This window comes from Lonchura striata, chromosome 3 (assembly GCF_046129695.1).
Source record: "Lonchura striata isolate bLonStr1 chromosome 3, bLonStr1.mat, whole genome shotgun sequence".
Taxonomy (NCBI): Eukaryota; Metazoa; Chordata; class Aves; order Passeriformes; family Estrildidae; genus Lonchura; species Lonchura striata.
The window spans coordinates 110,329,944-110,353,437 of NC_134605.1; the positions used below are offsets into that span (position 1 = coordinate 110,329,944).

A 23,494-nucleotide genomic window follows, 5' to 3' on the forward strand; every position below is an offset into this window, starting at 1 on the left:
ATGACACAGCTGGAGCATGGAAAAGCAACAGCTTTCTGCTGACAGACTTCACAGATCAGCGTGGTCATCATGGAATGGTTTGGGTTGGAAGGACCTTAAAGGTCATTTACTTCCAACCTCTCTGTCATGGGCAGGGACACCTTCCACTACCCCAGGTTGCTCCAAGCCCTGTCCAACACGGCCTTAGTGAAGATACACCAGTCTCCCTTGCATCAGCATGATTTTTGTTGAATCAATTACCAACCCAGCTAAATCTGAGCCTTAGGACAGAACAAATTTTTATTTATTTGGACAACTCTGTGCTCACACCTACAGGCTGCTTGGGTGATCTACATGCTCCTGCAGAAGCATTAAATAGGTTAATTAATAAGCTGGATTTATAGGGCCAGAGGACTGATTTCTTTCCTACTGGAAGTTCTCTCCTAACTCCTAGCACCATAAGCCAAAAGACTTTCCTTCACTGATTTCCTTCCTTGCTATGTTCAGTTGGAAAGGCACAGAATAATCCCAAATCAATGCATCATTACAAGGGTGACCTCATCAGTGTCTTTATTCTTCTGCAGTCAATAATGATCACAAGGAGAGACTAAAGAGAGTAGAGCTCCTCTTTCACCTATGCACAGCTCTTATCAGTTTGGGGTTCAACAGGTAAAGATTGCTTCTCCTTGTTTTCAAGAGTTTCAGTGCAAATTTCTGCTAATTTGATGCTCTTAAATGATATTGTCATTGGAGGAAGGGGGGTGGAATTGCTGCAAAATCCTCTCCAACATAAAAGTTTCCAGTCCAGCACTGCTCCCCATTTCAGTTTCATGTCAGTTTGCAAAATCTGAGCAGCAGTGACTTTGCAACCTGTGAGTAAAACCCACCAGAAAGGGAAGTTTGAACTTGGATTTTTGCAGATAATCATGCTCATCATTGCCACTTATCAAAGCAATCTGGATAGAAGCCAGATGCTTCTAAAATGTGCTACAGATTCAGCTGCAATGCAGGCCAAGAACAGAAGTTTCAGAAGTCTGAAGTAAAAAGCCACCCTAAAAAATTATAGGATCATGTTAGAGAGGAGATAAACTATCTCTAGTCATTTACCAGAACTGGGAACCTTGATCATGATACAAATATATTGTGCTTACTAAGAATGCAGATAAAACAGAAACATGATGGTTTGTACTGATTTTACTCACTCATAGAAAGCTGTGCCCAGGAAAAAAGCATTCTGTCAGTCTATGAGCCCCAAAGTGTGTCAAACATATTTTTAATCTTCTGTTGAAGTTATAGAAAAAGTAGAAAAGCTGAGCCACTTTTCTGAAAGAAGAATAAACAGTTACACCAAAAGCAAGAAGAGATTTCTTTGGTGAGCTGAGGTCCTGAACCTGCTGGAAGTATGGGGAATAAGAACTAGAACTAGAAACTCTGAAAACTAAATCTAGATAATATGAAAAATGTTTTTAGTCATAGAATATCCTGAGAGGACCTGCAAGGACCACTGCAGTCCAGGAACTCCTCTTCATGAGCAGCAAAGGCAGAAAGTGTAGTTTGTGTCTGGTGCTGAGCCTGGCTGGCATCCTCTCAGTTCCTGACAGCCAGCACCAGCACATGTCCCATCCCCACCAACAGCTCTGGCTCTGCCAGGTGGTACCAGACAATCACAGACATTTTAGGCAGGTTTGAGGTCTTTTTGTCACTGCCTTGCAACAGTAGAAAATGCAGAATCAGCCCACTCATTCTTCTCGAGCACAAGGTTAAAAATAATATCAAAGGAAAAGGGAGAAGGAGATGGAAACAAAAGGAGATTGTGGCATTATAGAATGGTTTGGGTTGGAAAAGACATTAAAGATCATCTCATTCCATCCTCCTACCATGGGCAGGGACACCTGCCACTAGCCCAGGTTGCTCCAAGCCCCGTCCAAACTGGCCTGGACACTTCCAGGGATGGAACAGCCACAGCTTCTCTCTCTCACTGCCTCACCACCCTCACAGGGAAGGTCAAGGAAAGTCTCCTGTTGTGGAGGTGATGGTGACATGGGAGCACATTTGTGGTCTGGTCTCTTGAGCCATCTCCAGAATCTGCAGTTGATACAAAAACTTATCCTATCCTCTGTACCCATCATGTTGGCACCAATCCAGAGATCCCCACAGGACTGCTCAGAAAATCACTCTTCCAGAGAATTTCTGGACTGATCAGAAAATTGCTCATCACCTTAAAATTCTGCCTGTAATGTCAAAATCCCAATAAACCATGTCGGTTTTCCAGCCATTAACCCTCTGCCTTACCAAATAGATAATTCTTGGGTTTTTTCAACCTTTTAGCTTGCCACCTTTGCATTCTTTACATAATTAATTTTGTAACATTTTCCAAAGTGGTGATTTTTGTGGAATAGGTTGCTGTGGTCTTTGAACACTCCCAGGAGCATCTGCCTGTGGTCAGGGGTCCAAAGAGGCCTGAGATACTTTCTGGTCAACACGACCCCAGGTCAAACCACAGGTCTGTGAGGAAGCATCTACCTGTGCTGGGTCACTGCAGTGCCCCCAGCCCATGGCAGTGCAGGGGGCTCTGCACTGTGCTTGATCCAACATCCCATGGGAGCTGCCACACCAGGATCAGCTGCCAGAACACACAGCCAAGGGGAGCAGTGAGCAGAAAAACAAAGGTAGGAGATTGGAGAGAGGAAATCAGGAGAAAAGGAATAGGAAAGGCCACGATGCTCAGATACCAACCTGGGACTGGAGGCGCTTAGCCCAGCAGGTTAGAGGAAGACACTGTGGCACTGCTGCCACACCTCCAGCTGTGTCTTCTCCTCCTGGTAAAACAATCCCAGTCCCTGCAGGCTGCTCCAAGCCCCCTTTCAGAGCCAGAGATGCCCAGCTGGGCACCCAGGGTTTGGGGCCACTGCTGCAAAAGGAACAAACCAAGCAAAGCCTTTAGCAAAGGCTGTGAATTGCACTTGCTCTCGGTGCTGATATGACTGTGCTGTTTACAAGAAGCATAAATTTGTTTGTCATGTTTGCTGATTCATGGAATCACAGGGTGGTTTATGTTGGAAGGGACCTTAAAGATCATCTAGTTCCAAACCTCAAATTAATAGATTGCTGGCAGCAAAAACCAGCATCCAAAAAATAACTGGGCTTGTATCTACAAGCTGCTGCACTCTAAGAATGATGCCATTAGGAGGAAACAAGCCCCACGTACAAGCAATGCCTCCCTGAGTGGTGTGTGGCTTGCAGTCGAGTGCTCTGCCTGCAAAACCTCACGACCCATGGGTGAGACTTCCTTAATTAGCCACCTATGTATTTTCCTAATTAGCTACTTCATTAGCCATCCAGTCAGGACCACTCTTGGGGTAAGCTGGTGGGTTTTTAGGAGCATCAGCACAGGATGATGCCGTGAACCCCATGTCAAAGTAATGACGAATGAGAGGAGAGATGCAGAGTATCTTTCTCCCTGAAAAACAAGTGAGGGCAGCCCCACAAGGCAGGTTTGTGGAGAGAAGTAGGTCAGGAGTAAGCAGCAGGTTGCAATTTCCTGGTCAGGGGTTACTGAAAGAGGAGAGCAGGAGACGCCTCCCTGGGCTGGCTCTGCACCACATGAAGAGCTCGGTGGTCATAACGAAACAGCTGCTGCCACAAACGGTGCAGATGCTCCTAACGGAGTGAGAAGGGCACCCACGGATGGTTGGAGTGGCTCCCAGTGACCCACGGGGCACAGAACACACCTCAGACTCACCGAAGAGCACCAGAGGATATAAGAGCCTGAGTGAGAGATGCGGGACTTCAGGCAGCTCTTCAAAATGCAATTTATTGTATCCAAGATGGTATAGCAGTCCAGGGCCGTGGGTGACAGAGCCTGTGCCTACAGCTGTCAGCTCCAGCTGCAGACAAGTCTGAATACCCCTTAATTTTGGTTACAATGCATTATATAATTTTCTTTGCCGATCATCTTAATAAACCAATCTATACTTTTACTTATAGTCTATCATAACTACTATAGTTGTCATATTCATGTTACTATTCTCCAATCACAAAAAATTAGTATGTTACAGTTTAAGCTAGAAGTTTTTTTTCAGTTTTCTTGCAGTGGAAAATTCTGAGACGTTTTTTCTACTTGCAACATGGGCAGTCTTGTTTGTCTGTGGAATCTTTTTGTTTGGTAAAAGAATCTTCTGTTTGTGGTGGGTTTATCCTTTTCTCTAAGCCATAAAACCCCTTCTAACTAACATACCCTTTGCCTTCTTAGTTATCCAGTAAGACTGGCTCAGCAATTCTTTTCTTCTATATCAAAATTCGATTTCATTGCCATTCCTTCTTCAGATTCTACATTAAAAAAATCTTTCTGCCAAGCATACATATCTGTTAAACTTTCTTGTCAAACTTTCATCCATCCCAACAAGAGGAGATATGAAAGACTTGTAGAATCACAGAACTGTGGAATGTTTTGGGTTGGAAGGGAACTCAAACACCATCTCATTCCATCCCCTGCCACCTTTTACTACTCCAGGTGGTCCAAAGCCCCATCCAACCTGGCCTTGATTCATCTGGACCCAGCAACTCACCTGGCCCACCCTGAGCAGGAAACCCAGGGTCCACCTGCACCAGGTGGATCTGATTTAAAGTGGTTTCTGTGCAGTCAAAATGAAAGACTAGAATGCCTGCGTGGGTTTGTCCTGATTTAAATGTAAAAGGAAATGCAGGCTTAAAACCTCCTGCAGCAGAAACCGAAGCAGAGGTCTGAGAGCCTGGCTCAGCTCTGATGGAAGAGGAGCAATGTCAAAAAAAGCGATATTGCAGTAATTTGATAAAAGAGTAGATAGTTATAGGATCATGGAATATCCTCAGGGACACAAGGATCACCCAGTCCAGCTCCTGAACAGGGAGCTGTGCCAGGCTGTGTTCCTTGTGCAGCTCAGGAGGGAAGGGGCAGTTCCTCATTTCCTAAGGCAGGACACCTCAGCTCAGCAGGAAACCACGCCCTGCAGGTAGTTCCTGGTTCCTTGATGTGAGGGATCCTCATCCAGGCTTTAATCCCAGCACCTGAGAATTTCCTGGCTGGGGAGCACTGGGATTAAGCCATCAACATCTCCCTGCATTCCTGCTCAGCCAACCATTCAGCTGGGGGAGGAGAAAGTTGCTTATAGGGATGAAAGCTTGCCTGGAGGAGGCTAGGACAGACCTTTCCCAGCTCTAATGAACCATCCCAAATTCTGGCTGCAGCCCTGGAATGTGACATCTCCTATCTTTTTTTCCCACCATTCCTAGACACCATCCCAGCGGTCTAAAAAACCTCATTCCATTGCCACCACTGCCTGCAGAACCTCCCTTCACTGCTTTCAGCCTCTTCTTTGAGTCTTTTCATCTATTTAGGCTGCAAGTTCTCTTCTGCTCCTTCTTACTCATCTCACTGCACAGGAAAATACCCGATCTGTGCCGAAATCTCTCAGTGCTACTGCAGCACAAACCCATTCTCTGTGTCTCTTGTCATTCTGAACTACCATGAAAAACTATTTTTTAAAATAAAATATTATTTTTATTCAGCAGATAAGTTATTGAATAAATACAGATTAAATTTATCAATTTTTTTATACTCTGAGCACACACAGAGCCATAAATACAGCTATAAATAGAAGACATAAATAGAAATATAGATATCTGTTGGTTGTTTACCATTTCAGCACTCAACAAGTGGAGTCAGTTACCTCCCAAAATGTTTTGCAGTAAATCAATTGCAGCAGTGACATAAACCCAGACTGTGGTGACAACCAGGCCTGGTGGCACCAATGTCTGACTGACATCCCAGTGAGCAGGGATGGCCAGAGAAGGGAAATGGGATAGGGATGAAGAAGGGAGGGAGAAGATGCAGGATGAGGAATTTTTTGTGGCAGTGCTGGTGGGCATGTATTCAATTAGGGCAATTTACTGCCAAGAACAACTTCATAAACTATAATTAATTTGGTTCACCAAACTGATATAAACCACAATGAAAAAATAAATTTTAAAAAGCACTGCTAGGGGCCACAAACAAAACTCTTCCTCCCTTCCACCATCAGCTACCAACGATCTCCATCCTGAAATCCATAAATGAACAACAGCAAGAATCGTGACTTTCACGAGACAATTTGCTCAGATTTGGAAGGGGAACGACGCGTTGAATTCCTGGAGCGCGAGGCGGGCAGCTGTGGGATTTCACCAGAGGGATTTTTATGGGAAATACTTCCTCTCCCCTAGGCTGCCTGCTGCTAGGACTGGTGCTGGATGACGGGGGTGACGCAGGTGCAGCCCACGGTGATGATCCTCTTCTCCAGGCGGTAGGAGGGGACGCAGCCGCGCCGCTCCCGCCGCAGCACCAGGATCTCCTGCTGGATGGGCACCGAGTTGAGGCCGTGGTCCTCCTGCCCCTGGGGGCTCACACAGCCCGACAGGCGGCACCGGGCGTCGGCAATCACCCGTGGGAAGCGGTTGGGATCCTCGTCCAGCCTGGGAACGGGGACACAAAACTGATTTAAGCACCTGGATGTTGTGGTTTGGTAGGACCTTCTTGTTTATATCCCCATCGTCCTATTTAACCTGTGTGCTCTCACTGTGAGACGCAAAGGATTTCCTAATCCTCAATGGTTTCACAATGATTTCCTAGAAATGGGGAATATTGGTGTATCACTCTTTAGGAGCTGATGAATGGAGCGGAGCTGGGTTAAATAATGCAGAGCTCACAACTGGCCTATTCATTTCTGTTTGGTTTTAATTTCAGCATTTGGGTGTTTCTTTCTGTTAGGAAGATGCGAAATGTCAATGTACTCACATCATTCTTTTCCCAGAGGAATAATTAATTTCATTGTTATTTCAACCTCATGCAGCACCAAAAGCTCAGGCCAGAGGAGTTAGAAAGTTGCTCAGAGGAGCTGGGAAAGCTCCAGGAGCACCAGGAGGGGCTGAGGGAGCTGGGAAAGGGGCTCAGCCTGGAGAAAATGAGGCTCAGGGGGGACCTTCTGGCTCTGCACAACTCCTGACAGGAGGGGACAGCCAGGGGGGTCAGGCTCTGCTCCCAGGGAACAAGGGACAAGAGGAAACAGCCTCAAGTTGCTCTAGGGAAGGTTTAGATTGGATATTAAGAAAAATCTCTTCCCTGAAAGGGTTGTTAAGGCCTGGCACAGCTGCCCAGGAATTATCCCTGGAGGGCTTTAAAAGCCGTGTGGATGTGGCACTTGGGGACACAGGTCAGTGGTGGCCTTGGCAGTGCTGGGGAAATGGTTGGACTCAAAGACCTCAGAGGGCTTTTCCAGCCTCAATGATTCTGTGATTGATAAAGACTGACAAAAAGATTGGAAACCATTTCATTGATAGCCCCTTGCACTGCAAACAGTTTTTCCTGAAGAAATCCCAACAAATATCAGAACACCAGGGTGTGTCAGAAGTGTTTGCAATATTCATGGGACTCTGGACATATGCTGAGAATGAACCACAGCCAGCACAAAAAACCATCTGTGGCACAGCCCTCACAATTTAGAGAACAACTGAACAGTTACCTGTAATCCCAGGGAGCGAGAGACCGGTTCCTGACATCATGGACCATCCCAAAGGCATGATCTGAGTTGCTGATCTGAATCTCAACGTTCACTGTTGTGGGGAATTTGGGATCCTTTTGGTTCAGGCAACCTTCTTTCAGCCTTGCAGAGGCACCAGCCTTTCTGTGGGGTGAGCTCCTCACAGTGAGGGCTAAAACCAGCACCAAAAACAGAGATCTGAACTGGGGGAGAGAAAGGTGTTGTTAGTTCTGCCCAGTCAGGAAAGAGAGAGCACCAAGAGCCAAGTCTTGGTTAGACTGGACCATCTTCATATTTATATTTGTGTGAAATGGGCCAAGATGAGCAAATAGCATAATTATGTTAATAAAACTCATCATAACTGATGCTAAACCCCGATTTAAATGCTGGTTCACAGTTGATTCTGCAATAGGAAGAGCACCTGTCCAACAAGCTGTGAAGATCCTACTCTGAGGTCCCACAGACCCATCTTTTAATCTAAAACCTGGGGTAAGGACTCAGCTGACCCCTGTGCCTAAGCTTAAAACCTTGCCCAGCCATGGTTTTCTCAGGACAATAAAAGCTGGCCACCCACAGCCATCTGATGGAAATACCCCTTTTCCCAAGAAAATCTGGGATTCTTGAGCAATTTCCAGTAGGCAGAGTTTTAGTAAATATTAGAATCATAGAATATCCTAAACAGAAGGGGAACCACAAGGATCATTAAGACCAGTTCCTAAAAAGAAGCCAAAATAAATGCAGGGCTTTTAAGAAAATCACAGGAGCTGACAGTGCTGCAAATGCTACCCAGGTTGAAATTCAAATGCATAGGTATCCACAGTGCAATTTCAGCAGTTTTGATAACATGTTGTCTGCAAAAAGGATTCTGCCAATCCCCCATCAGCAGTGCTGATGAGATAAATAAATAATGGGTTTATTATGCCCATGCAAGCATGCCCTCATCACTCAGTCACCAAGCAGCTGCATCAGCCACACCCAGCATCCCATGCAGCTCCCAGCAAGGCTAAAAGGGTTTTCTGCACAAATCAGGGGATTTGCACTCTGCTTTCTGTCTTGCAGCAAATACATCTTATTCTCTATTTTAAATATAAGTACTTACCCCAGCAGAGCTCGTGAAAGCCATGGTAACCTCCCTGCTGCTTTGGGTGGATGTTAGGGCAATCGGACAAGAGAATTCTCCTTCTCTGAGACCCGTTCAACCCTGCTTCTGTCTTAAAGCCAGTTGTGCTCTCCATTTTATAGCAAAGCTGAGGCACTGCCATCCTTTCCATTGCAGCACAGCTGGCTTACCTAACCTGAGGTTAGGAGCTGATATTGCAAATTTTAGCCCACTTCCTCCCATTTAACTCCAAAAAAGGGAAGGGCAAATACTACTACCAGCATCCCAAATCAGCCAATACCATTTATTCAGGCAGATCAAGAGATAAGGACTTAAAAAAAAGCGAATTATTCAGGCAGGTGGGGTTTTTTTTCACTCCTTTCCACTCCCCTCTTTCTAATAATAGTGTTCTTTCACCACAAACTTGTGTGGATGCACTCCCACGTGCCTCAAACAAGCCCAACAGCAGAGATCAGCAAGCTGCAAAGTCAGACACCCAGCAAGGGTTTCAAAATGAGGGCAGGACATGGAACATCAACATTTAACCTCCCTTCAACTGCACAATCCACACCCACCCCATCTCAGGCATCCCTGTGTCCATCAGGGACTGGACAGGGGAAGAATAAGTGCCATTAAAATTCCTTCTGGGGTGTCAGGACACCAGGAGCTGGGATGCCTTCCCTGCTAGTGGTGACACACTATGGAGAATTCTCATACATACCCTGTTAGGGCCCTGACCACCACCAGGAGCCCCATTCTGGCTCAGCTTTGACTCCCAGTCCCTGCCTGAGCTGTGCTGCTGGAATACTGGAGCAGCATTTCTCCTGGATGGGCTCCTTGGACATACGCAGTGGTGAATGGAGCTGGGGAAGGGGCTGGAGCACCAGGAGGAGCCCAGACTTTTGGAATAATCTGGAGCTAGTCCATCTTTGATATCTTTAGCACTCCCACACACACAGTTCCTTACTGATCCACCTTTATCCTTTCCTTTGCACACTTTGCTCCTGCTTCTGTACATCCCATAAGTCTTGCACAATCCCAAAACACTCCAATAAGTCCCATGGCCCTGTAGCCAGCAAGGTGGTGTGAGGAAAGCCTCTCCTGACTTGTCTGGTGGGACTCACATGGAATATGGTGGGACTAGGGTTGACCATGGTCCTTGAAGAGCCCTGAAAGAGCTGGGTCAGAACCTTCATTTGAATTCCTCCACCTGCTCCTGTTCCTTTGTGTCTGTGGAAGATTTAACCCCCTCACAATCATACAAACCTCACTTAATTATTAACAGGAGAGGGAGGCATGAAAATAGAAGTGAAAACAGGATTCTTCATCCTGTGGTCCACAAAGAAGCAGCTACCAACTGGAAAGTTTGTGCATGTGGTGTTTCCCTGGAGCACCAGCAGGTCTCTTAGGGAGTAAAAGCCATTTTTATGTCAAAAAAAACCCCAAAACAACACATAACAACTGGATGAAGCTTATTTGTGGAGAAAAGCACTGAGAGAAACCTTTCTCAAAGCTATGTAGCCAAGCTGGAAGCAAAGCAATAAAGTGTTTTCACACAAATTCATCTTCAGTCATCCAGGGAATCAACAGATTAATGACATTTTCAGTCAAAAAAACAGTTCCCACAAAAGAGATTTCTTACAAAAAAAAAAAAAAAAAAAATCAGAAACTTCTCACAAATTCACAGAACTTTCCAAGGAGAAGGGACCAATGGTGCCTGCTCTGTCACCTCCCTTGAATCACAGCAGCAGAAATCTGCATCGACTGATGCTTTACATCACTGCAGGATGTTGTCATGACTTTGTGGTCTGGTTCAACCGGCTGCTCAGAGCCCAGCTACTCTCCTCCTGTGCATTTGTCACATTTCAGGTTATCAAGTCCACACGAGGCAACACTAGAGCTGTGACACATGCTCCTATTCTGACTGGCCTAAATGTTCACCAGTACACCTACTGAGATGTGACACGGAGCGTGGAGGAGCAAGAGAGGGTAGAATTACCAGAAATCCACTTTTTTAGCCCAGAAGCTGACCTCCTTTTTTTCCCCCTGAGTGTTCATCGTGAAAGGAAAGGGGACTGCCATGAAAACGGGTTGGATTGTGCAAAAACGGGGTTGAGTGGAAATGGTTACGTGTGACGAAGCAATGACGTTGTCACGCCAAATACTGGGTTATGAACCCCCACCACCACTTTCCACTCACTTCTTGTGTCTTCAGCAGCTTCTAACTTCAGCAGGGATTCCCTCTTTGACCCAGAATTTCCTGCTGAACTTGTCTTGACGAGTTGAAGTTTACTAAAAAAATCACAAAGGAGGCCACCAAACGTGAATCATCACAAGGGAAGGAAAATACTTTTATTCCTAGAATCACAGAATGGCTCTGGTGGGAAAGGACTTTAAAGATCATACAGTTCCACTACCCAAGCTGCTCCAAACCCTGGCCTTGGACACTTCCAGGGACCCAGGGCAGCCACAGCTTCTCTGGGCACCCTGTGCCAGGGCCTCCCCATCCTTACAGGGAAGATTTTTTTCCTTATAGGTAGGAATATAAAGTTATCTCAAAAAGCTTTTCCCTCTCACACATCAAGGGCTTGGAGATTAAATATTAATTCCACTTACCAGAACTCTTCTACTCTTGAGCTCCTATAAAGAATCAGCACTGCCTGCACTGCAGGATATGTTACATGCTTAGGTTCAGGTTTTTGTGGATGATTAAGTCACGCGATAATATGGGTTGGAAAGAACCTTACAGACCATCCAGTCCCACCCCTGCCATGGGCAGGGACACCTTCCACAAGACCAAGTGCTCAGAGCACCTTCCACAGCCTGCAGCAGCTAAAGGCTGAAATCACAGCCTCCGAATCTCCAGATGACAGGGTCAAATGAAAATTTCAGCTGCAGCACAGGACACAGCTTTGTACTTCCAGGAGATTGCTCCTGCCTCTCCAGGCTTCTCTCGTCAACAAAGACACCTCTCCCAATTGTAAAGCATGCACCGGGGTGGCCACCAGCACAGGGGGATGGTAGTCACCCACAGCCTACAGCCCCGGGTACAGGATAGGGAAATACCCAGATTTCTCTACCCTGGAGCTCCTCCTGGTGTCCTCTCACGAGAAACTCAGTATTAGCTGTTCCTCAGCTCTAAGGGCAGGGAAAACACAAAATCATGGAATTACGGAATGGGCTGGGACACCTTCCACTAGTCCAGGTTGCTCCAAGCCCCATCCAACCTTGAACACTTCCAGCGATTCAGGGGTCTCCCCACCCTCACAGGAAAAAATTTCTCCCCAGCATCCCCATCTATCCCTGCCCTCTGGCAGTGAGAAGCCATTCTCCCTGTCCTGTCCCTCCATCCCTCATCCCAAGCCCCTGTCCCGCTCTCTTGGAGGCCCTTTAAGCACTGGAAGGGGCTCTTAAATCTCTCCAGATCCTTCTCCAGGCTGAACAATCCCAGCTCTCCCATCCCATCTCCAGAGAAGAGGATCTGTGTTTGTTTAATTTTCACCAGTTTTTGCAATTTTGAGCCAGACCTTGCCTGAAGGTCCAAGGTTGCTCTGTACTAGCACAATACACCCACTCAGAGATCCTTAGGCTGCAAACACACAAAACCCCCTCAAAACCTGCTGTCAGTTGCTTTCTTGGATGAGAGGAGCTCCAAAATCTGTCTTGAGCTCACCAGGCAGCTGAAGTCCTTCCACAGCAGCACAAATCCCACCTGTGTAAGTGCAGCTGTATCCCCACAAGTGGGAATCCTACATCCCCCCAAACAGCCAACCATGGGTGAACAGTAGAGACATTTATATAACCCAAATAAAGATTGATGGCACCCAGGAAGAAGGGAGCTGTGTCTGGATAGGCAGTGACAACAACAAACCTGTTCAGGGGTTCCTCCAAAGTTCAAACTCACAAAGACAAAAGAAACTGAAGAAAAACCCAAACCTTCATCAGCTCTGGACCACAAGCTGCCAGAACTGTCCTGATTGTGTGCACAGCTTTTCTTGAAAGTTTGCCATCCCCAGGACATGATCCCAAGCTAAAGGCAGGAAAAGGAGGAGATGGAATCCATCTGTGCCAGGGACACATTCCCTGGGCAGCTCTGAGACCTTCCAAGTTCCTTCCCTGGGGCTAAAACCCCCATCAGGGGTGTGAAATCTGGAAATTTAAGCTGACCCATGGGCAGTGGAACAGGTCAGACTACACCTGGCCCTCCATTGCCAGGAATCATCCTCCACAAGAGGAGTGGGAAGGGCAGAATCAACAGGATGGTCTTTAGGCACCTTTCCCTGCGAGACAAGAACATCTAGGCTATATAATGGGGAAAAAATGGAAAAAAAGGGGGAAATAAAAGCTTCACTAACAGTGGAGCTCTCATATTGCTTCTTATCACCACCACTGAATGCTGGATTCCTAAATCCAGAGTTTTTTATTTATTTAAATGCTGTAACTCTTAACACCAAAGCTAAAAACAATACATTAAAAACACTGACAATTTCCTCCTAAGTTTTTCCTTTCATCTCCTTGCAGAAACCACTTCCCAAATACTCCACTGTGAAGACAACAAGAGCTTCCAGAGCTCCTGGCTCTTTTCTTTAGTGCCAGAAATGCACAGCAAGGAAGTGCACAGACTTGAGCTCCCCAAATCCAGCTCAGCCACATGAAGCATTCAAACACAATGAGTCTCCAAACTGAGAGTCTGTGAACAACTTGGGCTGCTGGACCCAGAGGCTCAGATTAGGAAGATAATGTCATCAGACACCATGATCTGGTTGTCATCCTGCATGTGAGCCAGGGCCACCTTCACCTCGGCCGACGAGAAGGGCTCGGGATTGTCGCGGTTGATGGATTCCATCACGTTCTTCAGGCCCACAGACTGGGCATGGGAGGCTTTGAACACCTCCAGGAGAGCAGCCTTGAACGCTTTCAACCTGGTCAGAGGAGAAGGAATCACCCTTGGAGAATACACAAAAATCCTTCCACTTGTTCCCAGCCCAGGATGCCTCAGCCCTTCCCCGTTCCAGCAGCAGCACTCAGTAGGAAAGGCAAAAGCTGGAGCTGGGAGCATCACAGATGCATCTCCAGCATGGGACAACAGCCTGGAGCCACTGTGGGAGGTGGACACACAGGGACAGCCCCCACTCACCTTGGCTCAGCCAACTCCACCTTCTTCCCTTCACCAGCTCCTGAGGATTCGGGCGTTTTCGGAGGGTGTGCCTGAACTGGAGCAGAAGGAAGAGTTACCTTCACCCTGTGCCTGGTGACCAAGTGCCCAGAGAGCAAAAGTGCTGGGCTCAGGATAGGGGGTGATGCCAAACTGCATCCCAATACTGTTATTTATGCTGTGGTTTGGAGGTGGATGGAAAAAAGTTAATCAGCAATAGAATCACAAAATGGTTTGGGTGGGAAGGGACTTTAAATGTTATCCAGTTCAAACCCCTGTTACATGCACAGGCACCTTCCACTATGCCAGGTTGCTTCAAGGCCCATCCAACCTGGCCTCGGACACTTCCATGGATTCAGGGGCAGCCACAGCTTCTTTGGGAATCTGTGCCAGGGCTTTCCACCCTCACAGGGAAGAATTCCTTCCTAATATCCCACCTAACCCTGTCCCATATGGATCTGTGGCTCTGAATGGTACACCAGGGACCACAGGTAGCAGCAACATTGCTGCTCCCCAGGCTGTGCAGACCCAGCAGAGCACCCCCAGGAGCCAGGTGTCACCAAACCCAGGGACTCACCCTGTGGCATCTCCTCCTCAGCGTCACTGAAGTCGTAGGGGTCATAGGAGCCCTCCTCACCTTCTTTGCGCGCCTTCTTCCTTCTGGGAGGGGAAAAGAGAGGTCACCCATGGGTTTGGGTTGGAAGGGAGCATAAGGATCATCCTGTTCCACCCTCTGCTATAGGCAGGGACACTTTCCTCTATCCCAGGTTGCTCCAAGTCCTGTCCAGCCTGGCTTTGGACACTTCCAGGGATCCAGAGGCAGCCACAGCTTCTCTGGGCAACCTCTGCCAGTGCTATCCAGCCAGCTCTTTATCCATGAAATTGTGATGTTTCTCTACTACAAATGGAGTGGGACAAATCACCTGGCTGAGCAAAACGTGGAGTCCCCACGGCCCGTGGCAACCTTGGTAGAGGCTGTTGCCCTTTGCACCATGTCCCTCCCACTCCCTTGCTGTGGCTCCTACCTCCGTGTTGTGCGCTCCTCCTTGTCCTGCAACTCCTGATCTTCCTCAGTCTCAGAGTCATCCTCCGCCGGCTTCCTGCGCTTTTTCTCCTTCTCCAGCACCTGTGTGGCAAAGGCAGGATGGACTCAGACCTCATTTGCACTCAAGCTGCTTTTAGGGACCAACCCCAAGCACCCAAAATCCTGACAATCTCAGGATCCCCTGGGAACAGAGGGACACCTTCCTCCCACCTTTTTGAAGTAGGCGAACTGCACCAGCTCCAGAGCTGCCTCAGCATCCTGCATATCCACAGTCTTGCTCATCCTGGCCTTGGCGTGGGCTGTGGAGAGGCGGATCAGGGTCTCCAGGGTCCGGGCAGTGATGGGGGAGGTCTGGGGGGACAGAGAGAGGTGCCTGTGTGACCCTCACTGAGAGGTCTCACATCCAAGGTGGAAAACACTCATAAGAAGAGAGGCCTGTGCCTCAGTTTCCCTCCTCCTGGCCCAAGAAGGAGCTGCTCCCAGGGCTCACCCTTGCCACGTCCGAGTTCATCTGGCTCTGGCTGCGCAGGCGGGAATACTCCTCGGCGATGTAGCTCGCCGCCTCCTCAGTCAGCACGGGCTTGATCATCTTTGCCACGTGGATGTACTTCCTCATGAACTCCATGCTGACAACCTTCTCCCTGTGGGAATGCACATTAGCTACAGTGGGGATGGGCTTCCCATCCATTTATACCCTCTCCATGGACATCCAGCTGTGTAGGGAATTCAGCTCCAGATGTTCCCCAGCTGGCACAAGAGATCAAGCAAGGCTCCCTTAGCATCCTACCCGTGGATCAGCCTGAGCATCGCTGGCACTGTCTGGATACTCAGGCCAAACTCATGAACCCACAGTGCTGGACACCCTCAGGGAGCTCCAGGGGATGAAGGGACTCACTTGCGGCGGTTGGGCCCGTGCAGGAGGTCATCGTGTTTCTCATAGACCTGCAGCTCCTGCTCCTCCTCCTGCATGAAGTCAGGGTCATCCGTAGCCAGCATCTCCACAGCACTGCCCAGAGGCATGGCTGGAAAGGGGAATGTACAGAGAATATGATTTTACCCTGTGAAACAACTTCTGATAGTCCCCAGGAGCTGCCACCAAGGGGGAACTTGGCTGAGGAGGGATGGGACTCACCATCCCCATCCTGCTCGTTGGGGTTGCGGTAGCGGTGCATCCGCAGGACGTGGTCCGAGATCTCCTTGTCCTGCTCGGGGTCCATCTGGTCCAGCACGATGAAGAGCAGGTCAAAACGGGAGAGAAGGGAGTCCTGCAGGCCGATGTTCTCCATGGGCGTCTTGTACTGGTCATACTGGGGAAGGACAGCGTGAGGGGTTACACGAGAGCCTCACTGGCCAGTCCTGGCTGCCAGGGAGGTTGGGAGGATCTCCTTGGGCCAGGCCTAAAAAGATGGATGGATGGGTGGATGGATGGCACACCAAACCAGCCTGCTGCGCCAGTACAGCCACTTTTCCCCTCCTGCAAGGCTCTTATTTCCAAGTAAAACAAGTGTTTTTTGTGATCCCTGATCAGACACCAAGACTGAGGCTCATCACCAGCACGAGGATCCACTGGGCTGCCCAAACACCCAGGCAGAACCAAAACAGAGTGAGAAACCCCAGGAGCTGCTCTCCTACAGGAAAGCCATGACCACGACAGACACCAAACCAACAAGGTCTTTGCTGTCCACGCATCCAAGTCACCGATTTGGGGGATCTTTTGGAATTCACCAGCTGCCTCCTCCCTTCTCCAGGGAAGGGTACCAGCAGCACTCACCCGGCCGTAGACGGGGTTGGCGGCGGCCAGGACGCTGCAGCGGGAGTTGAGGCGGGCCTGGATGCCAGCCTTGGCGATGGTGACCCGTCCCTGCTCCATCACCTCGTGGATGGCCGTGCGGTCGATGTCGGACATCTTGTCAAACTCGTCGATGCACACCACGCCCCGGTCGGCCAACACCATGGCTCCTGCTTCCAGGCGTCGCTCCCCTGGGATGGGGGAAAACAGGGTCAGCCACCACCCACTGGCCCTACACATCTCCTGCCCTGCCAGATCCATCACCCCTGGGATGAGGGTGAACATCAAGGTGCAGCAGAATCCTTCTGGGTTGCTCTATGACCCAACTCTAGAGCAGAGAGAATGCTTAGGGTAAGGATCAGGGTTAGGAATGCCTACCCATGAGGAAGGCTGCTAAATGTGGCACCAAGTGGAAGAAGAGGAAAGAAAATCACCACCTAAGAGAGGTGGGAAAAATATCCCAAAACACGGGATCCCACTATCCCGAATGATCATTAACATAAAGCTTCTGGTGGAGCAGGTCACTGCAGAACCAACACCATAAAATCACTGAAGCTGGAAAAGAGCTCCCAGATCATCAAGATGAGCAGCCTTGGATGCCAAGGTGCCTGCCAGGAGTTAACAGCCATCAGAGGTGCTCCTCACCTGTCTCCTGGTCCGTGGTGACGGCAGCAGTGAGGCCAACGCCGGAGGAGCCCCTGCCAGTGGTGGGGATGGCCCGGGGTGCTGTGCTCAGCACATACCTCAGCAGCTGGGATTTGGCCACAGAAGGGTCTCCTGGGATGGAGAATGGCACATTTAGAAATAACTCATCCCCTGCATACCAACTGCACCCTGTGTCTGGTTTGGGGGTGTTCAGAGCAGGGGGAGGTGAAGGGGAAAGGGGACAGAAGGGTTTTGTTCAGTCTTCATAAAGTAAGGTAAGCAGATGATCTTCCCACTATCATCAATAAACCCATGGGAGGAAATAGAGAAGATGGAGAAAAGAGACTTGAGGTGATGGGACAAGAGGCAATGGGGACAATTCAGAATATAGGAAACTCCAATGGGACATCAGAAACAAAGTCTCCTTGACCATAGGCAAACACTGGGATAATGGCTCACAGAGGCAATGGAATCCCCAAGAAACATGGAATGGTTTGGGTTGGAAAGGACATTACATGTCACCTTGCTCTAACCCCCTGTCATATGCAGGGATGCCTTCCACTACCCCAGGTTGTTCCATGCCCCGTCCAGCCTGGCCTTGGACACTTCCAGGGATGCAGGGGCAGCCACAGCTTCTCTGGGCAGCCCGGGCCAGGGCCTCCCCACCCTCACAGGGAAAAATTTCTTCACAATATCCCATCTAACCATGTCCACTGGCAGTGGAAAGCCATTCCCGCTTGTCCTGTCCTTCCAGGCCTTCTCCCAAGTCCCTCTCCAGCTCTCCTGGAGCCCCTTTAGGCACTGGAAGGGGCTCCAAGGTGTCACTGGAGATTTCTCCAGGCAGAACAACCCCAGCTCAGCTCCAGAGCAAGGGAGGTCTACTCTTTGCACTCCTGTCCAAGGTTCCTCTGTGCACTTTCTAACAGGTCCACACTTTTTTTGTGCTGATGACTCCACATCTGCACACATCTCCATCCTTGGACATTTTCAAAACCAACTGGACAAGTCCCAGAGCAACCTGACCCACCAGTGACACCGACTCAGCCCTTGCACATCCCTGAACATCCAGATGTCCTTTTTAACCTCAGCTACTCCACAAAACTAAATCCAGAACCTTCCCTCACCCCCCAACAACACCAACCAAGGGTGCCTCTGCCCAGCCCTCCCAGACCTATCAGCAAGATGTTGATGTCTCCTCGGATGCGGCTCCCGTTCTCCAGGATCTTCTCCACCCCTCCCAGCAGCATGCAGAGGATGGCCTTCTTGATGTACTCGTGCCCATGGATGCTGGGAGCCAGGGATCTGGCCAGCTGGTCAAAGATATCCTAAGGCAGAAGAGGCAGAGCATGGCCTGTCATATGGGCTGGAGCAAGCAAGAACAAGCAATACTTCAAAAGAGCATTTCAGCCCAAATTTCAGCTCATTCCTATCAGAGCCACATGGATGAAAATTATTTGGAAAGGAGAAGACTGTTGGGCAAAGCTGTCTTTCACAGTGGGATTTATCTTCAATCCAGGACAATCCAGTCACTGTCACCTAAACAAGCACTGGAAGCAGTGAGAGCAAGGAAAGCCACAAAGAAATGCTCTGAGCATGAGAGGCTGGGACAGAACCCCATTATCTCAGTCTGGAGTGAGAAACTAAGTGTTTCTCCTGCAGAGCAAATTCCCTGGAAACCTGCTGGTAGAGTCAAAACACAGCAGAGCTGCCAGCAGGAAGGATGCTCTGCAAGCAGTACAGAAGCAGCCAGAAAAACAACAGGCCCTGATCACAGTCTAAGCAAAAAATTCAAAGAGAATTAGTTAGGTAATCCAACAACCTGCTAAGAGGGTTGAAAAGTTACCTGCAACCCAACAAGAACCTTCTTAGCCACATGCCAAGCTGAAACTTCATGCCTGGAGACAAAACTTAGATACCTTGGAGCGGCTCTTGCTGAATCTCTTGATCTTGGCCACGTCTGAAGCAGAGTAAAGAGGCCTGAGGTCTTTGCTCATCTGCTTCACATGGCAGGCAATGAGGATGGTCCTGGAGAAGGGACACAGCTGTGGTCAGCTCTGCAAACCCCACAGAGACACGGCAGAAGCTTCCACAGGGCCATCACTTGGTCTAGGAAGCCCTGGAAGGGAGTGGGAAGCTTTGACAGCTGTAGCACTCTTGATCTGACTCTGCTGGATCATCAGTGGAGCATCTTTTAAAAACATCCAAACCCTTCTGGGCACAGCTGGAAGTCACAGCTGCACACTGTGAGAGGAGACCTCACCACAGTCTACAGCTTCCTCATGAGGGGAAGGGGAGAAGTGGCACCAATAGGGTGCTCTGGTGACCAGTGACAGGACCCAAAGGAATGGCTGGAGCTGGGTCTGGGGAGGTTTGTTTTGGGTGTCAGGGAAAGGTTCTTCCACCAGACAGTGGTCAGGCACTGGCCAGGCTCCCCAAGGAACGGGCACAGCCCCAAGGCTGCCAGAGCTCCAGGAGAGTTTGGACAAGGTGGCATTGCAAGGGCTGAACAAGGTGGCATTGCTAGGGTGAACTGTGCAGGGCCAGGAATTGCACTTGATGCCCTTGTGGATCCTTTCCAACTCAGCATATCTGCTAAAGAGGATCAAGGTGCAAACCACTTCCAAGTGATTTAAGCCACTGTTTGACCCAACTCTCTGGTGGTCAGCTGCCAGATTTCACCTTCCAGAGACCCAGCCAAACAAGGTGAGAGGGCTGAAGCCCCAGAAGACCCACCTGAAAGTGCCTGAAGTGTAGCCCCCTTTCTTCCCTGGCAGGCAGCGGTATGTCCCCACCACCTGGATGCGGTCCCCAGGCTTCACCCTGTCCACCAGGTCATCGTCCAGAACCACATCCACCGAGCGTGGCAGCTGCCCCGCCGGGGCCTTCTCAGGCATCTCCTGGATGGTGATGGTCTGGTGGTCCTTGTAGACCGAGAGGCCAAACTCTGTCTCCAGTGGGTTGTTCTCTTCATCCTAAAGCAGGAAGCCAAATGAAAAGATGAGCACCATTTTTCAGAAGAGCAGGGAGGACACAGGGTGCATCACCCACTCTGCACAAGGCTGCTGGAAAGGGTTGTTTAGCAGGACTGGAGGCTGGGGATCACCAGCTCCATATTGAAGCTGGCACATCCTCCCTAGAGGAACCTGCTGCTGCTTCACCTCACCTTTGTAGGGTAGATGGAGCTGGATGGGAAAGCATCCAGGGAGGTCATGTCTGCGTATCGGCGCTCAATTGTTTTCTTGGTAGCTGGGCAATAATGGACACTGCGGACAACTTTCGGACGCACCAGAGAGCCTGGGGTTGGAAAAGAGAGGAGTTAGGGGCTGGGATGTCCCACCCCTCTGTCAGCAGGCAGCCCCCAAACGGGTCTCCAACATTAAGATTACTTGGGTCACAACTCACTGTCAAATATGGGCAGGACTGGCTGATTTTAAAGACCACCCCAACATTCAAGACCTTCAGCCAAGCTCCCTGGCCCAGGCTGCCAGGATACAGAATCATAGGATGGTTTGGACTGGAAGGAATATTAAAGATCATCCAGTTTCATTCCCTGCCATGGGCAAACACACCTCCCACTATCCCAATCAGCCTAGCCTTGGATACTTCCAGGGATTCAGGGGCAGCCACAGCTTCTCTGCACAACCTGTGCCAGGGCCTCCTCCTGCTCACAGCCAAGAATTCCTCCCCAGTATCCCATTTAATCCTACCCTCTGTCAGAGTAAAACCATTGCCCCTTGTCCTGTCCCTCCAGATCCTTATCCCAAGTCCCTCTCCACACCACAGCTCCTGGAGGTCTCCAGCTCCTCCACAGCAAACCCCCAGCCCCTCCACACCCCAGTCTCACACTTTGTCACGATGCCCTCCACGCAGACGATGCAGCTGAGGAAGCAGGCTGTCAGTGTCCGTGGGGACACGTGCTTGGAGCCAAAGCTGCCCTCCAGCCCGATGTAGAAGTCCTCGTACTGCTTGGCATAGGTGGCATCGACAGAGGCGACAAAATCCTTCAGGGCACGCTGGAAGGCGATCAGCTCCTCGAAGGCATTGCTCAGGAGCCTGCAGCACAGGGAGGTCACAAAGCAGGTGGGTCAACCCCTTCCTCATCAGCACTTTTTCCCCACTCCCCCACTTGCTCGACAAGTTTTCCAGGAGCAGGAGGTGAAAAAACATGAAATCCATCACAACTCTGTGCAAGGTGCACTGGCACCAACAGCAAATAGGAGAAAGATTCCAAGAATATCTGAAAAGCCAGATTGACCAGGCTAGTCCAATATATTCTTGAGCATCCTCAAAAGGGCTGAGAGAAGTGGGGTTGGTCAGCCTGGAGAAGACCTTAGAGCCCCTTTCAGTGCCTAAAGGGACTCCAAGACAGCTGGACAGGGATTTGGGACAAAGGAATGGAAGGAGAGGACAAGGGGTAATGGCTTCATGCTTCCAGAGGGAAGGAATAGATGGGATATTGAAAAGGAATTGTTCCTTGTGAGGCTGGGGAAACCCTGGCTTTCACCAGAGGACAAGGTCTGGTGCTTTCTTGTGACAAATGACCTGCAGAACCAGGGCTGGACCTCTGAAACACCTCACAAGCACAGTGTCCCAGCTGCCCCACACCCACCTGCTGGCTCTCTTCTCGTTCTTGCGCCGCAGGTCGTTGATGTTGACGATGAGCCGATACTGGTTGTCACTGATCATGTCCCGGACCTTGCTCTGGTAAATCCCTTGGTCTTCCTACAAGTGGGAGTGGAGTGAAACACACCCAAAAATCAACTCACTTTGCATGTCCGCCTGTGTGAAAAACCCCTCAGAAGCCCATTCCTGCAGAGCTGGATCCCCTTCATCCCACCGGCAAGCAGGAAGGGGCAACACAGGGACCAGGTGCTCCCTAAAGCCGGTAGCAATGGGGGGACACAGGAACCAGGGGCTCCCAACCCCCTGGGGTACATGGCGGGGAGGATCAGGTAGCTCCCAGTTCCCGGGGGCATGGATCAGGGGCGACGGACGGGAACAGCGACCAGGTGTTCCCCAACTTCGGGAGTAGACATGGGGCGGGGGCAAACAGGGATGAGATGCTCCCCAATCCCCGGGGATACAGGGAGAAGGGGACATGGGGACACGGATCAGGTGTTCCCCAACCCCGGGGGCATGCAGGGGACGCAGCACCCGCGCCTCCCAGCTCGTCTCACCTCATCGTCCAGGAAATCGAGGTAATCGCGCTGCGCCTCCCGCAGCTCCGCATCCTCCAGCCCGCCCGCCGGCGCCGCCATTCTGCCGGCCGCCCTGGGACGGATCCCTCCGCCGCTGCCGGGGAAGGCAGTGAGCGCCGAGGGGAGCCGGGGGAAGCCGAGAGGAGCCGAGAGGAGCCGGGGGAAGCCGGGGGAAGCCGAGAGGAGCCGAGAGGAGACGGGGGAAGCCGGGTTGGCCCCGCGATGCGATCCGGCCCCGGCGATCCGCCCCCGCCGCGCTCCCGTTTCGCGCCAAACGCGGCTCCTTTCCCGCCACCGCGCGGGAAACCCGCCCCCGTCCCGCCCCTTGGCGCTGCTGATTGGTCGGCATCTCCCACCGCTAGCCAATGGGGTGGCGAAACAGTGATAGACAGTACGCTTAGCTTATCAACGCGCGGGGGCGGGGCAGGGGGCGGGGCCAGGGGTACCGGGGATGGGGTTTGATCCCGGCTCCGGCTCTTGGAAGTCGCCGAGGGACTGAAAATGCCGCTTTAGGAGGAAAAAAAAAAATTAAAAAGCAAACACGAAAACAACAAACCCACCCAGATATAATCTCAAACCAAGAAAAGTCCAATAAAAACTAATTAAAAACTAATTTAGGATTTTGTTTTTTATGTTGTATTTTGGTGAGCTCTGTTTCCGGGTGTTTTCAACCCCTACAGGCTGGGTGGGTGTTGCTTTTTCCTTTAACGTGGCCCCGGTGTGCCTCCAGCAGTCTGGGGATAAACACCCAAAATGGACAGGTCTTGTGGTATTTGGAATGGAAAAGACGATTTTGGATGTGTCTTAGAATCTCAGAATTTTTGGGGTTGGAAGGGACCTTAAAGTGCAAATTATTCCAAACCCCTGCCGTGGGCAGGGACACCTTCCACTATCCCAAGCTGATCCAAGCCCCGTCCAACCTGGCCTTGGACACTTCCAGAGGCAGCCACAGCTTCTCTGGGCACCCTGTGCCAGGGCCTCCCCACCCTCACAGGGAAGGATTTTCTTCCCCAATATTCCACTTAACCCTGGCC

The 23,494-nt window shown here is 50.1% G+C and overlaps 2 protein-coding genes across 2 annotated transcripts; both read right to left on the reverse strand.

Annotated features, from left to right (window-relative positions):
- Nucleotides 1-6,227: 6,227 nt before the first annotated feature.
- LOC110481224 (interleukin-17F-like) lies at nt 6,228-8,652 on the reverse strand. The gene is made up of 3 exons (XM_021549740.2): nt 8,629-8,652; nt 7,512-7,732; nt 6,228-6,465 (listed from the first exon to the last, which is right to left on the reverse strand). Exons 1-3 carry the CDS (start codon nt 8,650-8,652, stop codon nt 6,228-6,230), a joined length of 483 nt encoding a protein of 160 aa, XP_021405415.2.
- Nucleotides 8,653-13,029: 4,377 nt separating this feature from the next.
- On the reverse strand, nt 13,030-22,741 carry MCM3 (minichromosome maintenance complex component 3). The gene is made up of 17 exons (XM_021549736.3): nt 22,440-22,741; nt 21,872-21,984; nt 21,107-21,315; nt 20,426-20,556; nt 19,996-20,234; nt 19,179-19,287; nt 18,434-18,587; nt 17,263-17,394; nt 16,600-16,808; nt 15,961-16,135; nt 15,724-15,850; nt 15,319-15,469; nt 15,039-15,179; nt 14,809-14,909; nt 14,361-14,443; nt 13,766-13,841; nt 13,030-13,550 (listed from the first exon to the last, which is right to left on the reverse strand). Exons 1-17 carry the CDS (start codon nt 22,518-22,520, stop codon nt 13,352-13,354), a joined length of 2,430 nt encoding a protein of 809 aa, XP_021405411.1. The 5' UTR covers nt 22,521-22,741; the 3' UTR covers nt 13,030-13,351.
- Between the last annotated feature and the right edge of the window lie 753 nt (nt 22,742-23,494).